Raw genomic sequence first — 18,814 nt, 5'->3', positions numbered from 1 at the left:
GGTGGTCGTGGCCGGTCGGTGGCGGATCTGCCGGGCAGTGGGCTGGGGCGGCAGCGGCGGCACCGCCGGCATGGGTGGCGGCGTCACGTGGGGGATGTTGGGGTAGGTCACGAACGGCGGCGTCGGCAGCGACAAGTAGGGGCCCGGCGGGTAGGGGAAGGGGTATGGGTAAGGGTACGGGTAGGGCGTGTAGGACGCTGGCGGCCGCGGGGGAGGGGCTGTAGTGGGCGGCGCGGGCGGCGGGGGCGGCGCCCGCGTGTGCTTCGGCGGTTGCGGCGCGGGCAGCTTGGGGGCCGACGGCATGGCTGGAATGGGTGGCATGGCAGGTGGCCGCGGAAGCGCTGGTGGCGGTGGCATGAACGGCATCGGCATGCCGTAGGGGAACTGGGGGTAGGCCATGAACTGGCTGTCCGGGTCCTCTGTCGCTGGCGGCGTCTCCGGCGGGGCTGGCTCTTCGGCACCTTCCGTCGTGGGCTCTTTAGTTTCTTCCGGCGTTGACGGAGGACCAGGGGGTTCTGCTTCTTGACCTTCCGTTGATGGGGCCACAAACGGGGCCGCGAACGGATCTTCGTTTGGATCTTGTGAGTCGTCTTGTGGAGGCGGGGGCGGGAATGTGTCGGAAGGGGGTGGGGGCGGCGGGGGTAAAGATGGCAGTATGGCAGGTGGCGGGGGTGGGGGTGGTAACGATGGTAGTATGATGGGGGGTGGAGGGGGTGGGGGTAATGATGGTAGTATGATGGGGGAGGCGGGGGCGGAGGCAGGCTTGGTATGATAGGGGGTGGAGGTGGCGGGGGTAGACTTGGTATAGGAGGAAGTGGAGGGGGCGGGGGGAATGTAGGTGGTATGATAGGGGGTGGAGGAGGTGGAGGCAGAGATGGTTCTACGACAGGAGGCGGTGGTGGAGGTGGCAGACTGTGTATGACAGGGGGTGGAGGTGGCGGGGGCAGACTTGGTATAGGAGGTAGTGGAGGGGGCGGGGGGAACGTCGGCTGTATGACAGGGGGTGGAGGAGGTGGAGGCAGAGATGGTTCTATGACAGGAGGCGGTGGTGGAGGTGGCAGACTGTGTATCACAGGCGGTGGAGGAGGCGGCGGCAGCGATGGCTCTATTGTAGGTGGAGGAGGAGGTGGAGGCAGCGATGGTTCCATGGTAGGTGGGGGAGGTGGTGGAGGCAGCGATGGCTGCATGGTTGGTGGAGGAGGTGGCGGAGGTAGCGATGGCTCCATGGTAGGCGGAGGAGGTGGTGGAGGCAGCGATGGCTCCATGGTAGGTGGAGGAGGTGGTGGAGGCAGCGATGGCTCCATGGTAGGTGGAGGAGGTGGTGGAGGCAGCGATGGCTGCATGGTAGGTGGTGGAGGCAGCGATGGCTGTGTTATGGTTGGTGGAGGAGGTGGTGGAGGCAGACTGTGTACGGTAGGGGGCGGGGGAGGCGGTGGCAGGGACGGAGGGGTACTGGACCTAGGTCTATCGCAGCCACACGTGCAAGGGCAGGGTGGACAGGGTTTGACCAGCCACGGCGGGAAGGTTGGCGGGCTGGGTGGGGGCGGCCAGGGTGGCCACGTCGGGTAGGGCGGCAGCGTGGGGGGCGTTGGCGGGTTGGGAGGGTCCGGCCAGGCCGGCCACGTGCCTCCGGAGCCAATGGTGTGCGCGGGGTGCTCGCTGATCGGGGTGGTCTCGTCGTCGCTGTGGCTGGTCCACTGACTGGTCCACACGCTGGTCGGCGGCTCCCACGGCGTCCAGGTGTGCTGCGTGATCGGCGGTTCCCACGGCGCCCAGGTGCGCTCCGTGGTCAAGGCCCACGGCGGCCAGAACGTCGTGGTGGTGCCGGGCGGCCAGGTCAGCGGATGGACTGTTTCCGGTTCCGGCTCTGTCGTGGACTCTGTGGGAGTTGTCGGCCTGTTCGTAGCTTGCGTGACCGGTGGCGGCGGTGGTGGTGGTGGCGGCGGCGGTGGTGGAGGAGGAGGCGGGGGCGGCAGCGGCGGTGGCGTTGTTGATGCCGCAGAGGACCCAGGCGGCCACGTGGGTAGGGACGGGAAGCCGGTGGTGCGCGTAGTCGGAGTCGGTGTCGGAGTGGGGCTCCAGGTGGGGTTCCAGGTCGGCCAGTGCGTCGGGTGCGGCGGCCTGGTCATCGGCCTGGTGCTGGGCCGCGCGGGGGTGCTTCGCGTCGGCATGGTTCCGGTCTCGCAGTAGTCCGGCGACACCGGCACGTACTCTGTCCAACACACGGCGTCACCCAGGCTGTGATTCGCGCACTCTCTGTCACCCCTTCATTTACCCTAACCATGGTCGAACCTTTGTTTTATCAGTATACTCCGCCGAGATCCAAATTACCAAGTCCATTAATGCAAAGCTGTTTTGTTAGGAAGTGCTTAGGCCAGATTTCAAATCAAAGGTTCAAGAGTGTTTAGGAAAGAAGACAGGGAGGAAGGGAGAAAAGAAGAACAGCAGAAGGGAGGAAAAAGGAGTAAAGAAGAAAAACCTACCTAACCTTACCTTGGCCGCCTGGTCATAAGTACTCACTGCGTTCCGTCATGCAGTTGAACAGTTGCATGTCGCAGGAGTCGTCGAAGAGGAACAGGTCCTCTTCCCATGAGGCGCACACGGGCTCCCCTGGGACCACGGTGGGAGGTGCGCTCGTTGTCGTGGTGGTGGTCGTAGTCGTGGTGGTGGTGGTGGTCACGGGCACCGCCCCGATGCCCTGTCTGCCTTGGTGCGCGGTCTGCGGGGGCTGCGGGGGCTGCGGGGCCGCCCCCACGGGCATGCTCGGCGCGGCCGGCGCGATGCCCGGGCTCACTCTTTCCTTGCAGCGCAGCCCGTTGCAGTGGTCGCTGTCCCGACGCAGCGCTGCAGCAGCAAGACAGAGTGCACTGCAAGAGATAGTACGCCAAGCGATGCTGTACACTGTACCGGCTTCAAGGGCTTCAAGCGTTCAACTTGACCCAGGAAAACGCCAGCGCGAGCGCACCGTGGTGCGGCCTCCGAACGGAGACGAACGGCCTGGAGCTTGGCTTTCAACCGGCGTTTTCCTGGTCGACGTTGGATACTGAACTTAGGTTCCCGTCGGCAGCCCTGTGGCGGGAAGCTTTACTCACTGACGCCGCCGAGCTCCAGCTTCCCGGGCGGCGACCTCTTGTAGGACGACGAGCTGGTGGCGTCGATGACCTGCAGCACCAGCGTCAGAGCCAGCGCCGCCGCCACCCGCCGCACCAGCCGCAGACGCACGCGCACGCGCGCGCGCATGGCGGTCGTGCTGCGGTGTGCCCGCGGCGTGATGTCACGCGGTATCACGCGGCCGTGGCGCTGCGCGGCGGCGTGCCGCGGACGTGGTGACGGCGACGGCGCGCAGGTGGGCGAGGCGGCGCGTGGCGCGGCGGGCCTGACGGGGAGCGGCCGCGGCGCCCGGCGTCTGGCACGCCTCGTCGGCCTCTGGCCAAGCCTCTGGCGCTAGCGCTGGCCATGGCTGCACTGTGCACTGCACTGCAGCGGCTGCAGGGCCTCTGCCGAGGTGCCCGTGGTGCCCGTACTGCCCTGCCCGGGGGACCGCCGCCAACAGTGCGGCCCCCTCGCCGCGAGAGCACGCAAGAGCCCTCCCCTCCCCACCCTACTCGCGGACCGCCATGCCGGGCCTTCGTTATCGGCGGCCGGGCTTGCAGTGTGCTTCCGAGAGGGACGTCTCTCTCTCACACTCACAGCGCGTGCCGGAAGGGTGCGAGAGAGACAGACCGACGCTGAGGGTGGAGCAGTAGCGCCAGAGCAAAAGGACGGACAGGCGCCTTGTTTTAATTTCTTTATTCGCCCCGGTACAGTGGTGTCGGTTTGATCGCCTCCCGGCCCCGACCGTCAGTCTTGTGTTGTTGCTGTTGTTTACTGGTAGACGCCCTGGCCACCCTGGTTCTGGTAGTCGTGGCTCATGTAGGCCGGGTAGGCCTGCTGCTGGGGGGCGGGGGCCCCCGCCACCAGGGGCTGCATCCCCAGCGGGAGGGGCGGCGGCGGCGGAGGCTGCATCATCCCCATGCCCATCTGCTGCTGCTGGAGCCCCATCTGGGGCTGTGGAGGAGGCGGCGGTGGCGGTGGAGGCGGCGGCGGCGGGGGTGGCGGTGGCGCGGCGCCGACGGCCGCCATCCCTATCATGCCCTGGGACGGGCTCAGCCCGCAGATCTGGCCGTCCATCCGCTGGTACGCTGCAAGAGTCACGTGGTTACGGGGAACGCGTTTCGGAGACCGAGCAACACGCGCCAGACTCACGTACAACGCTCGGTGAGGCAGTTGAACCACAGCATGTCGCAGATGTTGGAGAAGACGAACATGTCGTTCTCCCAGACGCCGCACACCTGCACGTTGTTCGTCTCGATCCACTTGAGCTTCTCCTGGCAGCGTAGGGCGTTGCACTGCCTCGGGTCGCGTGCTGGACAGAGAGACGCCCTTAGCATGCCGCGGACAGGGCGCGGACAGGGCGCGGACAGGGCGTGGAGGAGGTCTGCAGAAGGTCTACCCACCTGAGAACCTGAAGAGGGCCTCGTACAGGCCCTGCGCGAGCAGGCTGCGGCCGAGCGGCGCGGCGGACGCGTTGGCGTGGACGCCGAGGTGCGCGCCGCCGAGGCTGAAGCCTCGCCCCTCCGTGGCGTTGTGCGGGGCGGCGTGCTGACCCGGCGGCAGGGCGGCGCGACCCTCCGTCACGTTGTGCTGGGGCATCGGCACGGGCGGCACCGCCACCGCGGGGGGCGCCATGGGCACCAGGCCGGGCAGCATCCCCGGCACCATCCCCGGCACCATCCCCGGCATGGCGGCCATCACGGGGGCCGAGCGCAGCACCTCCGGGGCCGTGGCGTTGTGCTGCAGGGCCGTGGCGTTGTGGGCCGGGTGCGCGGGGGATGCACTCAGGGCCGTGGCGTTGTGGGCAACCTGGCCGGGCTGACCGGGCTGGCCCGGCTGGGCTGGCTGGATGGGCTGACCGGGCTGGGCGAGCTGGCCGTGCGCCGGGGTGGCCGTCGAGCCGTTGTGCGGCGCGTGGTTGGTGGAGGCCGCGATGCGCGTCAGCCCGGGCGCCGCGGTGCTGCCGAGGCCGGGGATCGCCGCCGACGCCGCCGTGGTCGACGAGGCCGGCACCGCGCTGGCCGGCGCCGCCGGGTCCGTCCTCACGGCCTCGGGGAGGGCGAGCACGAGCACCAGGACGAGCCCCAGGACGTGGGCCCAGCGCCGTGGCGGCCGTGGCGGTGGCGCCATGCTGAGGCGAGTGAACGCCCGCCGGCCGGGAGCAGCACTGCCTGCGCCGCGGCACTGCGCCGCCAAGCCGCCAAGCCACTCGCCGCCACGCCCTCCACTCGCGTCCACAGCGGCCTCCGCGTCGTCGCCCCCAGACGTGTGGCGGTGCTCTGAGGCCAGCCGCCTGGCCTGCCCACTTTGAGAAAGTGTCTTGAATTTGCACAGACATTGCACCGTCGGCGGCCTCGGCGCGCGTCAGGCCGGGCCCCTCCATGACGTGCTGCGCGCGTCACTTTTCTGGCTGTGGCGCCGGGCCGGCCTGCAGCAGGCGATAACGCCGTGTGGGGGGCGTCCCGCAGAGAGCCGTGCCGCTGCGGCGCGCTGCGGCCGACGGGCCGGGCCCACCACGGCGACGTCATGAATGGGAAACGAACCCCCATTCACATCGTTGAGGAACTATGCTGTATGCTGATTTTCCTAGCAAAAAATAGTCGCAGCAATCTACAATGCGATGAATTTTTCTGTCCCCCTCCTCCCTGGTACTTCCCTGCGTCCGCACCCGACTGCTGCTCGCTCTCCCTCCCCCTCTCTCCCCTCCCGCCACACCTGTTTCTCCCTCTCTCTCTCTCTCTCTCTCTCTCCATTCGCATGGCAGCCGGCCGCTCACAGCGCTGCAGTCGGCGCTGCTCATCAGTGTCCACGCCGCGTCGCCTCGCGTCGAACGGGTGCCGGTCAGCGAGCGCACTCCCTCGCCCAGGCAGTGTTGTTGTCGTAAGTAAATCGGCCAGGTCCGTGACACTGTGAAACGCTTGCAGTTTAATGGCAGGAACCCTCTTCGTGGTGTGCGTTCCCACCAGAGAGCACGAGGCGGCGGTTTTGGAGCTCGGCGGAGCTGGAGACTTGTGAGTAGAGCTGCGGTGTAAACACGGTGGTTTGTTTGGGTTTGGCTATGGCGGTGTGCTCGCGGCAGAACGGTCCTTTTCGCCGCTGCAACATCCTAGCCGTGTTGATCGCCACGACTATTTCGTTCCAGACTCAAACAGCCCGGCAGCGGCCAAGGCAGCGGCCCGAACACCGGGCGGAGCAATGACTTGCTCGGCGTGCGTCTGCTGGGCACCCGCTCCAAGTCCGAGGACAGCCTTTTCGCGAGGGACGCCCAGGTACAGTGACGTCACCCACAGTGTATCTCTCGTCCTCACCGACAGACAGAGCGTTACGTAATACGCGAACAACACTGCACAGTGGGCCAGAAGACCAGTGGAGGCGGCCAAAACTCTAGACGCGTTTTGAGCTCCTGAGTCGCTAAATTGGACTCGAACCGAACGTGTGACCCCACCAATGGACTGCTCTCCGAACGAGGAATCCTTTGTTGGGGTCACACGTTCGGCTCGAGTCCCATTTAGCGACTCTGGAGCTCAAAACGCGTCTAGAATTTCGGCCGCCTCCACCGGTCGTCTGGCCCACTGTGCACTGTTGCATGGTTCCAGGATGACGCCAACTCGCGCAGGGAGATGTTCATCGGGCCCTGGCGGGTGGACGCGACCGACCTGCCGCGGACGCCCCGGAGTCCGCGCAGCCCCCGCACCCCCCGCAGCCCCCTGCTGGGCCTGGCCGGCGTGTCGCAGTCCGACCCGGAGGGGCTCAGCGCGCGCCCGCCCACCACCACCGCCACCACGCCCGGCGGCAGCGCAAGGAAACGGCGCCACCGCTATTTAGAAACGGTAAGGAAGCGGGTTCGAATACTGGCCGGGGGCTGAGCTTTCCACACCGTTTAATTTTTATTTTATGTTTTTTAGGAACTTGAAAATGTGTTGAAGCAGCTGAAGATTAACAACGCTGTTTGGTGCATGGGGAAGAATAATCGATATTACCAAGTGGGTGTTTTGTATTGAATGCGCTGGATTTACTAGTGACAGGCGAATTATTATTGTGCTGTACACTGTCAAGGTTTTGTTCTCCGTCGAGTCTGGCAACCCTTGCGAGGAGGCTCTCGACAAGCTCCACAAGGCCGGCATCGGGGTCTTGCTGGACTCCGTAGTGAGGTCGGAAACAATTTTTATTTTAACATGTTTTAATTGCAGCCTGTCCCTTTCTTTTTAAAGAGTGACACAAAAGAGACTTTTGTTTCCAGTGTCCTGCCCTGCGTCCTGTACTACCAAGGCAGCGAGCAGAGCGGCAACGGCTCCATGGACGACCTGCACGCCGACGAATCCGCCAAGAAGGACGAGAAGTAGGCGTCCGTCGCGGTGGTCGCGGTGCACCGCTACCTCCCCGTAACACAGTGGGCCAGAGGACCGGCGCAGGCGGCCCAAACTCTAGACGCGTTTTGAGCTCCATAGTCGCTGAACAGGGCTCGAACCGAGCGCGTGACCTCATCGCTGGATTCCTCGTTCGGAGAGCAATCCATTGGTGGGGTCACACGTTCGGTTTGAGTCCCACTTAGCGACTCTTGAGCTCAAAGCCCGTCCAGGATTTTGACCGCCTCCACCGGTCTTCTGGCCCACTGTGCGTCGCGGAGCTCTCTAACGTCTCTCGGTGCTGTCGCAGGTGTCCCGGTGGCGCTGGAAGCACTGGCGGCAAGGGTCGCGGCGAGCAGGGCACCTGGGAGAGCTTCGTGCAGTCCGTGCGCGCGCGCCTCACCGTGGCGCAGGTCGTGGAGGGCGTGCGCGCCAACGCCACCTTCACCTTCGACTTCCTCCTGCTGCTCATCGTGGCCGCGTCAGTCACACTGTAGTTTTCTTTCCGCTACAAAAGAACTAAACCACGTCTTGTTTAACCCTTTTTTTCTGTTTTCCTCAGGCTGGTCGCCGCGCTGGGGCTGTTCGAAGACAGCACCGTGATCCTCGTGGCCAGCATGCTCATCTCTCCCCTCATGGCGAGTAGCCCGAGCGCGAACAAGTAGGAAAAGAAGGCTCTCCTTGACGTTTTGACTTTGGTGCGCAGGGCCCCGTGATGGCCGCCACGTTCGGCACCATGATCCACGACTGGAGGCTGCAGCGCATGGGGCTGGTGAACGAGTGCGTGGGGCTGCTGCTGTGCCTACTCATCGGCTTCGTGACGGGCGTGGTCGTCAGCTTGATCGACCGGCCCTGGCCCACCGAGGAGATGATGGACAGGTGAGCGGGAGTGGGGGTTCACTCCGCTCGCTCTATTTCGAGTCATGCCAATAGCAGGAGTCAGCCGACGCCTGGCGGCAAGAGAGGCGTAACTGGTGAAGGATAGGCCGCTCTTGCCGGCGGGGCGGGCGTCGCAGTGGAGCCCACCTCCTCTCCTCACCCGACCACCTCGTCGAGAAGCCAAGCCCGGTCGATGGCCAACCTTTAAAAACTGATTTTCTCGAGTGTGTCCTGCTTTTACTATTATTTGTAATATATTTTGGCAGAGGCCTGCTGCGCTCGCTGTGGGTCAACGTGCTGATCGCCGTGCTGTCCGGCATGGGCATCGCCATCGCCCTGCTGCGCGACAACACCGGGTCGCTGGTGGGCGTGGCCATCTCCGCGTCGCTGCTGCCGCCCGCCGTCAACGCGGGGCTGCTCTGGGGCATGTCGCTAGCCTACTACATGCTGGGCGCCGACGACGCGCTCCTGGACGGCGTGGCCGCGGGGGCGGGCTACAGCGCCAACTACTCGGACAAGCCCGAGATGGAGATGGCCATCATGGGCGGCGTGTCGCTGTGCATCACCTTCATCAACATCGTGTTCATCTACATGACGGGCATCCTCATGCTCAAGGTGAGCCATCGCGGTGCCTGGCTGTGCCGCCTGGCTGCCTGGCCTGTATTCTAACCCTTGGTTTCCCTCCAGGTGAAGGAAGTGGCCCCGTCGAACCAGGAGCGCTTCTGGCAGCACGACGTGAAGATCGCGAGGGACTACAACACGACGCTGTACGGGGCGAGCGCGGCGGACATCCTACGCTCCGTCGTCGCGTACGTGTCGGCTTGCCTTGTGGGAGTGAGGCCGGATCGACTGTTTGAATTATGTGCGTTTTCTTGTCGTTGTTTAGCCAGGAACAGTGTGGCGCCGGGCTGGCTGACTGCGCGGACAGGGAAGGACCAGGCCAGTCCCCCATCCCGTCTAGACTGGCTTGCCTGCTGCAGCTCCCCTCCGGCGTGAGTATCTCTGACTTCCCCTTGCCTTGCGAGCGGTGAGCGGTGCGGTGGGTGGCGCCACCTAGCGGCGCCGACGCCAAGCTTCTCGCTACGCGGTGGCGCGCAGCGCCGGCGCTTTCAAACGTGCCGGGCTGCGCGCATCCTCTGACCCCGGTTTGTCTCTGTCTCGCAGTTCCCTCACCACTTCGGCGGCGACCCCAGCTACCTCGACGTGTGCCAGCAGCACCAGCTGACGTGGTCACCCAGCACACTGGGCGGCACGCTGGGCACCCTCGACACCGTGCGCGAGCTGGAGGGCCTGTACCGCACCATCCAGCAGCAGCAGCAGAACCAGCAGCTGCACATGCACGGCACCGGCATGTCGCGCAGGGCCTCGTTCGGCAGCTGCGGCGCGCAGGCGTCCTACCCGACCTGGCGACTGGGTGAGTCAGTGTAGTGTGTCAGTCAGTGTCCGCTGCCCGACGATCACACGAGTAACCGAGGGCTTTGTCCGTTCGCAGGGTGCAGCGACGGGTACCGCTGCAAACCTCGCAAACGGCGCGCGGCAGGGTCCCCACGGTCCCCCGGCGTCCGGCCGGGCGTCCACCGCGCTCCCTCTGCTGCCGCGGTGCACACGCCGCCCTTCAACAACATGCCCTGCAAGTCGCTGGCCGTGGACACCCTGGCCACGCCCGCGGCCTTCAAGACGCCGCTCGGGCCGAGCTTCGGCAGTGTGCCTCCCACGCCCTCCCTGTTCCTCACGCCCGTGGACCACTCGGAGCTGACGCCCCTGGCGGCCAGGGACTCGGCCAGGGAAGTGCCCACCCTGTCCGTCAACGACGAGACGGCCTCCGCCTGGCTGGGCGACGCCGCGCACCGCCCCGCCAAGAAGAGGCGCTTCATCGTCACCAAGGCCGAGGACAAGGAGATGCTGCTGCCGCGCGACTGATGACGACGACCTCGTCGTCATCCACCGGCACAGTGGCTTCAGAAGACTGTGATATTTGCTTTATTCGAACTATCGAAAAGTGTTGTTTGAGAGTGTCCTGATACTGTAATTATCCCTGTTTTATTGTATGTGTTTTGTTTTTAATTTACAAGGGTTTGGCTATGTTTCATCTGTGATATTTGATCAAGTCTTTTAAAATGTACCTCATCTTTAATGTGCCATTCCCGTTTTTACACACTATTGGTGATTTCTAGTGAATTTTAATGAATTCTAGCTGAGTTTTGTAACTTTAGCATATGCGCTTTCTCTTGCCTCCGTGCCATTCGTAGGTAAATGTGAATTTATAGTAGATTTAATTAAGGATGAGAAATGATAAGTACAACAGTTTGTTGTTTTCCTTCAGCAAATAACTTTAATCGTCTTCCTTTACAAATCCCATGTGTTGACATCGCATCATCACAAGAACAAATACATTAAAAATATAACATCACAAGAATTGTAAAAACGAGCAACAATATAATAACAAAAACAAACGCACGTCAGTGCTGGAAGTGAATCTATAATCGTAATGCAACAGTCTTATATTTGTCAAACCTACTGTTCTTCAGGGTTTGGGGTCATGCAATTACTTTCCCAGCAATCCTTCATAAATTACTCTGAACCATAGTCAAAGCAAATGAACTTTCTTTGGTCTGGGAAATAACAAGGTTGTAGAAACAAATTATTGTCGTCAACCTTCCATAACAGTATACGTTCCAACGATAGCCTCTAGAGAAAACGAATCTCTAATTACACAGTTTGAAACGTTACAACTAAGACTTGGTCCTAACGTTCCCCGATCTCGTTCTCGCCTTCCTCGTTTGCCCCGTGTCGTTCAGTCCAAACATAGGGCCGACTGGCCCTTGCGGCCGCGGCGGCTAGCGACGGGCTTGCCGACGGTCGCGACGGGTTGGCGCTGGAGGACGCCGTCGTCAGGGACTTGGTCACGAGGCGTACCGGCGACGAGCTCTCTCGCGCACGTTGAGCATGGTGTTCTTGATGACGTAGAGGCACAGCGTGGGGGAGATGCTCTGCATCAGCTGGATGGCCCACACCTGTGCGACAAGAAGAAACAACGCGGTCATCAACATGCAGTGCCAGATGGGTGGCCTGCACTGCCATAATAGACGCGAAGCAAACATCCGTCTGTTGCTCTCCTCCCCCCCAGCGTGTAGTGTTCGCTGACGTCGGCCCACCCACCCCAGCGTGTGAAATGGGTGGCCTACCTTGGTGGCGCAGCTCTGTCTAACTGCAAGGGCTAGCTTTCCCTGATGCAAAAGAGTTCCCGCCGTCTGCCCCTGCCACTGTCGGAGAAGTCTCGGGTACTGACCAGGAGGCTGTGCGGGTAGTAGCCGGGGGTCTTCTCCAGGATGCCGACCCTCTTGAGCGCGGACTCGACGAACTGGTCGGGCGTGGGCGACATCCAGGTGGCCCTGCGCACCTTGCTCATGTTGGTGGCCACGACGCCGGGCAGGATGCACTGCACCGTCACGCCCTGGCTGCCGTACTCGGCCTGCAGGTCCTCGGACAGCTTGTCCACGTACGCCTGGGGGGCAATAGGTTAGGTTAGGTTAGGAAGGTTAGGTTAGGAAGGTTAGGTTATGAGGGTTAAGTCAAGAAGGTTAGGTTAGGAAGATTAGATTAGGAAGTTTAGGTTAGGAAGGTTAGGTTAGATCAGGTTAGGTGGGATGCCACTGGCTCACCTTGGTGGCGCCGTAGACGGTGAGCAGCGGCGAGGGGAAGAGCGCCGTCGCGGACGACACGTTGATGACCACGCCCTTCTTGCGCTCCACCATGCGCGGCATCACCAGCAGGCTCATGTTGGTCACCGAGTGCACGTTACAGCGGAGGATGCTCTGGAACACCTGCGAAGCGGACAAGAGCGTCAGGCAGGTCGTCGTCTTCTCGTCCTGACCGTCACAGGAGAATTGCTGTGCTGGGGCACTCCTGAAATACTCCTGACACTATTTCAAGGACCATTTCGGCGACAAACGGCATTTTTCTGGCGAAAAACTGTGGAATGCATTGAGCATACGCCCGCAAGATAGGCACCCAACCGCACACCCCGAGGGAGTCCGGGCCACTGGTGAGCCCGTTGGGTTGCCTACCCGTGGGGGGTACACCGCAACCAGGCCGTCGACCGGGTGCCCGCCGTTCCGTTCTCGCCCACCGCAGTCCGTGGGGCTGTTGCTCTCACTCTCACCTTGGACCTGTCCGGCAGGCCGAGGAAGTACTCGGGGTGGGGGTAGCTCATGCCCACGTTGTTGACCAGGACCGAGATGTCCAGCCCCATGAGCTCCTTGTCGATGGCGTCGTACAGCTCGTCGCCGCCGGTGAAGTCGGCCTCGATCACCTTGGTGCGCACGTTGTACTGGGCCGCTGTAGGCGAGCAAGGCAACAGGGCGTCAAAAAGGGCGTCCAAGTATTACGTCACGCGGCTCGGCCAGGCCTGGACACCAATAACAGTGGCGTTACGGCTCCCAGTGCGGGTTGCGCAATAATTTGCCGTTAGGCTACTGCATCCGCGCAGCAGATTGCGTCGCTGTCTCTCTCGCCCCGGTCCGTACGTGTGCGAGAGAGACAGAGCAACAACACTGCGCGCACCACCCGCGCAGGGCCCCCGCCAAGTCCGGCGTAGGCTTCGCTGCGAGCCACCCGTGCTCGGCGGGCTGGCCTACCCCGAACTTGGCGGGCGCTTCCAGTCGCTCTGTCTCTCTCGCACTCCTGGGGCGTCCGGTAAGGGTGCGAGAGAGACGGAGCAAACGACTGCAAAGGGCTGCACTTACCTATGTCAGCCGCGACGGTGTCCAGCTTGGCCTTGGTGCGGCTGATGAGGACCACGTCGAGGCCCCGGCGCGCCATCTGCGGACACAGACAACGGACAAACCACGTGAGTCGGGGGGTGGCGCACAGTGGGCCAGAAGACCGGTGGAGGCGGCCAAAACTCTTGACGAGTTTTGAGTTCCAGGACTCGAACCGAGCGTGTGACCCTACCAACGGACTCCTCGTTCGATGAGCAATCCATTGGTGGGGTCACACGTTCGGTTCGAGTCCCATTCAGCGACTCTGGAGCCCGAAACGCGTCTGGAATTTTGGGCGCCTCCACGGCTCTTCTGGCAGATCCACTGTGCGGGGTGCATCGCCAAGCAGGCCCTGCAGGGCATGTCGCTCGGTGTCGCTGCACTCACCGCCTCGGCGTACGCCTTGCCCAGGCCGTCGGTGGCGCCAGTCACCACTGCAACACAGGAAAAATCAAATTAGCATCCGATGCGCTCTCCCCGATGTTTCTGGCAGTGTACTAATGGCACCGCACACTCACTCCCCGCGTTGCACATCGAGTGCCCCGCGGAGCACCGCGGTGTCCCGTTGGCCACACACTGCCGTAGGCTGAGCACTGCTTTCGTCGCTCTGTCTCTCTCGCAGCTGTGCGGGGCGCCCCTTGAGGGCGAGAGAGACAGAGTCACCGTGCTGTCGCGGCCCGCGGCGGGAAGGACAAAGGCGGCGGATTGGACAAGTCTAGTCCCGGACGCCTTGCTCCCCCGCGGCCCTTGCGGCACATCCGCCCGCGGTGCCGGCGGCATGCCGGCGGTCCGAACGACAGCCGATCGGCAGCAGACTGATTCCGAGAGTCGTTTTCGTCGCTCTGTCTCTCTCGCTCTCACGGAGCGTCCCGTACAGGTGCGAGGGAGACAGGGCGACGGCAGCGACTCTCGGAATCGGACTGCTGCGGCGCGCCGCGGCATCGCGTCGACGTTTGATTACAACGGCCGGACAGGCGACACAACACTACACTGCGGCCGGCCTGGCTTGGCTTGGCGGACAACAAAAGAGAAAGAGAAAGAGGAAGCTGTCGCCGCGGTGGTTTTACTATTTTACTGGCCGCGGTGCAGCGCAGGCTCGCGCAGGCTCGCGCAGGCTGTGCAGCGCCCAGCAGCACTGCAGCGTCACGCCGTCAGGCTCGTCAGGCTCGTCTCGCTCGTCGCGCGACCCCGGAGGGCTTTACTGCCAAAACATTCGGCACGCGGAGCGCGACCACTTTCGCGCCGAAAAGAAAAAGAAAGAAAATGTTTTCGGTCGCCGGTCGCCACTAGTGCCGGCACTCGTCATTTCATTTCCGGTTCCCCGGCTGATTCAGCGCGCTGATTCCAACCAAACAGTGTGCTTTCGTCGCTCCGTCTCTCTCGCACTCGCGCGGCGTCCCGTTACGGGTGCGAGAGAGACAGAGAGCTGTGCGGGATCGTCCTGCAGGCGATTCGGGTGCCCGTCGTGCCCGTGGGAGATCGGCCGGCCGGACTGTTTGGCGACTCAGTCGCCTAGCCGCACGTTCCCGACGGCCAGCATGGTCAGCATGGTCAGCACGGTCAGCATGGTCAGCATGGTCAGCACGGTCAGCACGGTCAGCATGGTCAGCATGGTCAGCACGGTCAGCATGGTCAGCATGGTCAGCATGGTCAGCATGGCCAGCATGGTCAGCATGGTCAGCACGGATTATGGACAGCACTCTGACGGCGGCCGGCAAGTTCGACAATGCCCTTCACCGCCACTGCGAAGACGGATTTCACCGCGTGCCTTGTCACGTGTTGGCCCCGAGGCGCACGCTCGCGCCTGGCGCCGCACATGACCGCCGGCCCTTTCCTGGCGCGGGTTGCGCTGGCCAGTCATCGCGGGCCCTGGCCAGGCCCGGGTTCGACTCCCGGCGGCGCGGCACCCTTTCCGCGACACGACTGCGACAAAACAGCCGGGATGACGCTGCTCCTCGCCCAGCCTGCCGCGTCCAGGTCTCTGCAGTCCCATTCCGAGAGTCGTTTTCGTCGCCCTGTCTCTCTCGCACTCATTGGGCGTGCCGTGTAGGTGCGAGAGAGACAGAGCGACGAAAACGACTCTCGGAATCAGGCTGCTGTTGGCGACACTGCCTGGGGCCCGAAAGAGAGGCCGGTTGGCCAACCGTTTGTAAGACTAGGCGAGTAGCGGCTTGCGATTCCCCAGACGAGTAGAAAGATGTTTTGGTTTTGACGGTAGGAAGAGCACTAGGACCGCTAGGGACGGAGGAAGACCCTGGGAGACTTTTGAATGATTGTGACGCCGCGGGGATGGCCCCTGGGGTGGCCAGGCCCCCCGCCCGACGCGGAGGTACACGACGGCCGACTGTTGTGCAGCAAGTGCCATTCGTATGTGCACCGTCACCACGCGGAAAGAGCGCTGCCGCCTCCGAACGGGGCGCTCTGTCTCTCTCGCACCCCTGCGGAACGCCCTATGAGCGCGAGAGAGACAGAGCGACGAATCCGCCGTCCGGAGTGAGCCTGCTGCAGGCCATGCTGGCGCTGCCGGCGCTGCCCAAACGAGGCCCACTGCGTCTTGTGTCACGATCGGAGGAATGTGGCACATCGCGGGTAGGGTTGCCTACCGGCAGCGCCGCACAGTGGGCCAGAAGACCGGCGCCGGCGACCAAAACTCGACGCGTTTTGAGCTCCAGAGTCACTAAACAGGACTCGAACCGAACGTGTGACCCCACCAATGGATTGCTCTCCGAACAAGAAATCCATTGGTGGGGTCACACGTTCGGTTCGACTCGTGTTAAGCGACTCTGGAGCTCAAAGCGCGCCTAGAATTTTGGCCGCCTCTACCGGTCTGCTGGCCCACTGTGCGGCAGCGCTGGCCAGTCGGCAACCCGTCAGAGTTGGGCGCGGAGTGACCTAGGCCAGCACAGCGCGCGCAGCACCCGACGTTCATCCTCGCCTTGCCCGTCTTGCCGCTTGGCCTGGGTTGGGTTCCCCCACTCATTTCTCCAAAGCATTTCCCGTTCGGCCGCGCCGGTCAGTCCGTCTCTCTCTCTCTCTTCTCACTCGGCGCGCTTTCTCCGGGCGGCGCCGCGGAGCCGAAGCTGCAGCAGGTTGATCTAGTCGGGACGGCGCGCGCACACACTCACACACGTCAGGAAGAGGAGAGCCGAGGAGAAGCTCGTCGTCGCTCGTCGTCTTCCCAGGGACGCGGCAGCGCGGCCGCAAAAAGCGCGCGCGCGCCATCCCATCGGCCATCACTGTTTCCCCCCGATGGGCGTTCGATTGTTGCCACGATTACAGCGATCGCTCCGAAGAAGCGAAACTAAACGCGGTTCGGGATGGTTCGCGGTTCGGGATGGTTCGGCAAAAGGTGTCGCCAGGTCGGCGTGCATTCCGCTGATGGCAGTCTGCTGATCTGCATTCCCCCCAAGGTCTGTCCAATGGGCTTCGCCGGGCTTCGCTTCGCGGTCGGGCGCGTCGCGCGATCCACACGCCATGCGTTATCATCAACTCCCCCTCCTCCCCTCCCCACCAAATCGCCGCAAAGCGACATCGCCTGCCGTGCGGGTAATACGTGTGCACTTTCAAACAGGCGCGAAAAAAAGATGACACCCATTAGAACGTGTTCGGTTTGCACAGCTCGCGCACCAAGGCGCGCACGACGATTGGCATTCCCGATTTTTTCGCCGTCAGAGCCGTCGACGCGATGGTTGAGTCGCGAGCGGAGACCACAAGTGTCGTCTAGTGTCGCCCCATCTGCGGCCGGCGGGCCGGGCCGGGCCCGGCGATGTGTGGTCGCGGAAAAAGGCCTCTTTCCGTCGCGCCTTTCGACAGGGTTTCCTACCCCGAGGTGCTTACGTGCGTCACCGGCACTCCGGTGCAGCCTTAACTCGTTCTCCGAAACAAAAGTCACGCTTCAAGTTAATATATTTGGTAAACGCTAAGCCCAGAGTTATGTAGAAAATTTCGAAAAAATTTAGTTGGATTTTAAAGTTTGGGGTATTTTTAAGAGGTGAGGACACCTGAACGCTGGATTGTTTGTCAAGTAAGCACACCTCAAGCCCAGGGAGGAAGTGTAGTAACGAAAGTGAGAAGTGTCTGTGACGCGCGTGGAAAAGGGAATTGAGCGGGTTTGGGTAAGAGGTGAGGCGGGGCGTCCGCCACACTGGTGGCCTTCCCTCCCTCGACCGCGGCGCACCGCGGCGGCGACGCCCTGCCGCACTGTGACCTGCTCTGACCCGCGCTGACCCGGGCCATTCTGTGCTAATCAGTCCCCGTGCCCGCGTGCCCGCGTGCGTACCTGCCGAAGTCCGACCGGTCGGTGGGAACCGAACGCGGGGTGCTCTCGTATCGAGAGAGTTGCACTCGCGCTCGCGGACTCCAAGAGCCGCGGCCGGCCGGCTGGCTGATGCGATGCACACCTGTCGAGTCAGCTCTCGTGCAAGTGGCACGCCGGGCAAACGTCAACACGGCTGGCCGGCTGATTCCGAGAGGCGTTTTCGCGGCTCTGTCTCTCTCGCACCCACACGGAACGCCACGTGAGTGCGAGAGAGACAGAGCGAAGAAAACGACGCTCGGAATCGGTCTGCAGTGCGGGCGAGCAGCGGGTACTCGAAGTTCGGCGAGCGGCTGAGCGCTAGGCGTAAAGCCCACATGCAGAGCTCGCAGGAAAACACAAAAAAGAGTGGGGCAGGGTTAAGGCCTACAGTGCCGTGGAATCTGTCACCCGTCGTGCCGTCTTCAGGGTCCAAAGGCGGGCAAAACGTGACGAAGGATCTCCGCCCCGCGCTGCGCTACGCTGCGCGCTCTGCGCCGTGACATGTCGCAATGCCGCGCCGCGGGACCCAAGCACCTTCTTATCCGGCCGAGTCGAAGAGGAAGTCGCCAAAAAACAAAAAACCGAGGGATAGTTACGGCGGCGCGGTGTTTGGAGGGCCGCGGCAACCGGCTCATCTTCATCTCCAGCCTTGCTCAAATCGTTGCGACGGCTGCGCCATGGCTCCGCGCTCCGCGCCTCGAGTGACTTCCCCGCGCCGACAGGCTAGCCAAGTAGTGCGGCGTCTTGGACAGGCGAGGCACCCGTCGCTCTGTCTCCGTCGCACTCGTCTGGCGGTCCGTAGGGGTGCGAGAGAGACAGCGACGGTCCGCGGCCAAGGCGAGATAACCCCGCGGCAGCCCGACCAAGGCCCGACCGGCGTCGGCCCCCTTATCACACCAAGACCAACGCACCTGCCCAGGTCCCCTTGAACTTGGTGAAGTCGACGTTCATGTGCAGGGCCGGCGCGATGACATGGTCGTAGAGGAGCTGCAGCAGCCGCCGCACCAACTGCACGGCGACCACGACGATGAAGACGATGCCGACCTTCTCCAGGACGGTGAGCGACATGGTGGCGGTGAGGGCCTCAGAGGGCCGCGGCGCTGCAGCACGGAGTGCACGGAGTGGACTAGCGCGGGTCCGGGCCGCGGCGGACTAGAACAGGGGAAGCGAGCGACGCGGCGGACGCGGCGCGGCGAGCGAGGCCAGCCGCTCGATAAGCCCTACCGCTCCGCGCATGCGCCATGGCGCGCTCCCCGCCCCGCGGCCCCGCCACTCGACTTCTGCCGCGGCCGTCTCGCGCCTCGCGCCCGCGGTCACTCGCACCCCTTTCTCCAGCCCCCCCCCCCTCGGCTGACCAGTGTAAAAGTTTGGAATGGGGACCGGGCCAGGACCAGGCCGGCGTGTCCACTGTCCACGCGTCACCCCGTGACCGTTGGCAC

General features: G+C 63.3%; 4 protein-coding genes across 7 annotated transcripts; 1 reads left to right on the top strand and 3 right to left on the bottom strand.

The window, feature by feature from the left end:
* Positions 1–722: 722 nt before the first annotated feature.
* Positions 723–1,524, bottom strand: LOC117639672 (formin-like protein 5; the record flags this gene model as incomplete). The annotated part of the gene is made up of 1 exon (XM_034375547.1): positions 723–1,524. A coding segment is annotated over exon 1 (621 nt), but the record flags the coding sequence as incomplete, so codon positions are not given.
* A 2,250-nt stretch (positions 1,525–3,774) lies between these two features.
* Positions 3,775–4,583, bottom strand: LOC117639486 (putative bifunctional UDP-N-acetylglucosamine transferase and deubiquitinase ALG13). The gene is made up of 3 exons (XM_034375192.1): positions 4,497–4,583; positions 4,250–4,405; positions 3,775–4,181 (listed from the first exon to the last, which is right to left on the bottom strand). The coding sequence occupies exons 2-3, from the start codon at positions 4,305–4,307 to the stop codon at positions 3,865–3,867; spliced, it is 375 nt and encodes a 124-aa protein (XP_034231083.1). The 5' UTR covers positions 4,308–4,405; positions 4,497–4,583; the 3' UTR covers positions 3,775–3,864.
* Positions 4,584–5,857: 1,274 nt separating this feature from the next.
* Positions 5,858–10,636, top strand: LOC117639399. 4 transcript variants are annotated; one of them, XM_034375009.1, is made up of 15 exons: positions 5,858–6,104; positions 6,236–6,362; positions 6,690–6,923; positions 6,999–7,076; positions 7,150–7,244; positions 7,334–7,432; positions 7,750–7,815; positions 7,864–7,920; positions 8,002–8,077; positions 8,146–8,318; positions 8,585–8,933; positions 9,006–9,127; positions 9,205–9,310; positions 9,483–9,732; positions 9,811–10,636. In XM_034375009.1, the coding sequence occupies exons 1-15, from the start codon at positions 6,022–6,024 to the stop codon at positions 10,236–10,238; spliced, it is 2,343 nt and encodes a 780-aa protein (XP_034230900.1). In that variant the 5' UTR covers positions 5,858–6,021; the 3' UTR covers positions 10,239–10,636. The 4 variants fall into 4 exon arrangements, with proteins under 4 accessions (XP_034230900.1, XP_034230899.1, XP_034230898.1 ...); XM_034375008.1 differs by having other exon boundaries at positions 7,750–7,824; XM_034375007.1 differs by having other exon boundaries at positions 7,750–7,920.
* LOC117639400 (very-long-chain 3-oxoacyl-CoA reductase) lies at positions 10,624–18,543 on the bottom strand. The gene is made up of 7 exons (XM_034375011.1): positions 18,287–18,543; positions 13,466–13,512; positions 13,064–13,139; positions 12,481–12,656; positions 11,981–12,142; positions 11,608–11,823; positions 10,624–11,332 (listed from the first exon to the last, which is right to left on the bottom strand). Exons 1-7 carry the CDS (start codon positions 18,441–18,443, stop codon positions 11,222–11,224), a joined length of 945 nt encoding a protein of 314 aa, XP_034230902.1. The 5' UTR covers positions 18,444–18,543; the 3' UTR covers positions 10,624–11,221.
* Positions 18,544–18,814: the final 271 nt, after the last annotated feature.

Source organism: Thrips palmi, unplaced genomic scaffold (assembly GCF_012932325.1).
Source record: "Thrips palmi isolate BJ-2018 unplaced genomic scaffold, TpBJ-2018v1 HiC_scaffold_11, whole genome shotgun sequence".
Taxonomy (NCBI): domain Eukaryota; kingdom Metazoa; phylum Arthropoda; class Insecta; order Thysanoptera; family Thripidae; genus Thrips; species Thrips palmi.
Note: the sequence above shows the minus strand (reverse complement) of the source record. Positions and strands in the feature narration are given on the sequence as shown.

Bases quoted from the DNA above. Each gene is read 5' to 3' on its own strand.
- LOC117639486 (XM_034375192.1), bottom strand. From the start codon at position 4,307: ATGTTCGTCTTCTCCAACATCTGCGACATGCTGTGGTTCAACTGCCTC. The intron at 4,182-4,249 runs GTACGTGAGTCT...TGACTCTTGCAG, and splicing joins CAACTGCCTCACCGAGCGTT to CGTACCAGCGGATGGACGGC.
- LOC117639399 (XM_034375007.1), top strand. From the start codon at position 6,022: ATGGCAGGAACCCTCTTCGTGGTGTGCGTTCCCACCAGAGAGCACGAG. The intron at 6,105-6,235 runs GTGAGTAGAGCT...ATTTCGTTCCAG, and splicing joins CTCGGCGGAGCTGGAGACTT to ACTCAAACAGCCCGGCAGCG. The intron at 7,245-7,333 runs GTCGGAAACAAT...TTTTGTTTCCAG, and splicing joins TTGCTGGACTCCGTAGTGAG to TGTCCTGCCCTGCGTCCTGT.
- LOC117639400 (XM_034375011.1), bottom strand. From the start codon at position 18,443: ATGTCGCTCACCGTCCTGGAGAAGGTCGGCATCGTCTTCATCGTCGTG. The intron at 12,143-12,480 runs GTGAGAGTGAGA...TCCGCTTCGCAG, and splicing joins GCCTGCCGGACAGGTCCAAG to GTGTTCCAGAGCATCCTCCG. The intron at 11,333-11,607 runs GTCAGTACCCGA...CTTGTCGCACAG, and splicing joins ACTACCCGCACAGCCTCCTG to GTGTGGGCCATCCAGCTGAT.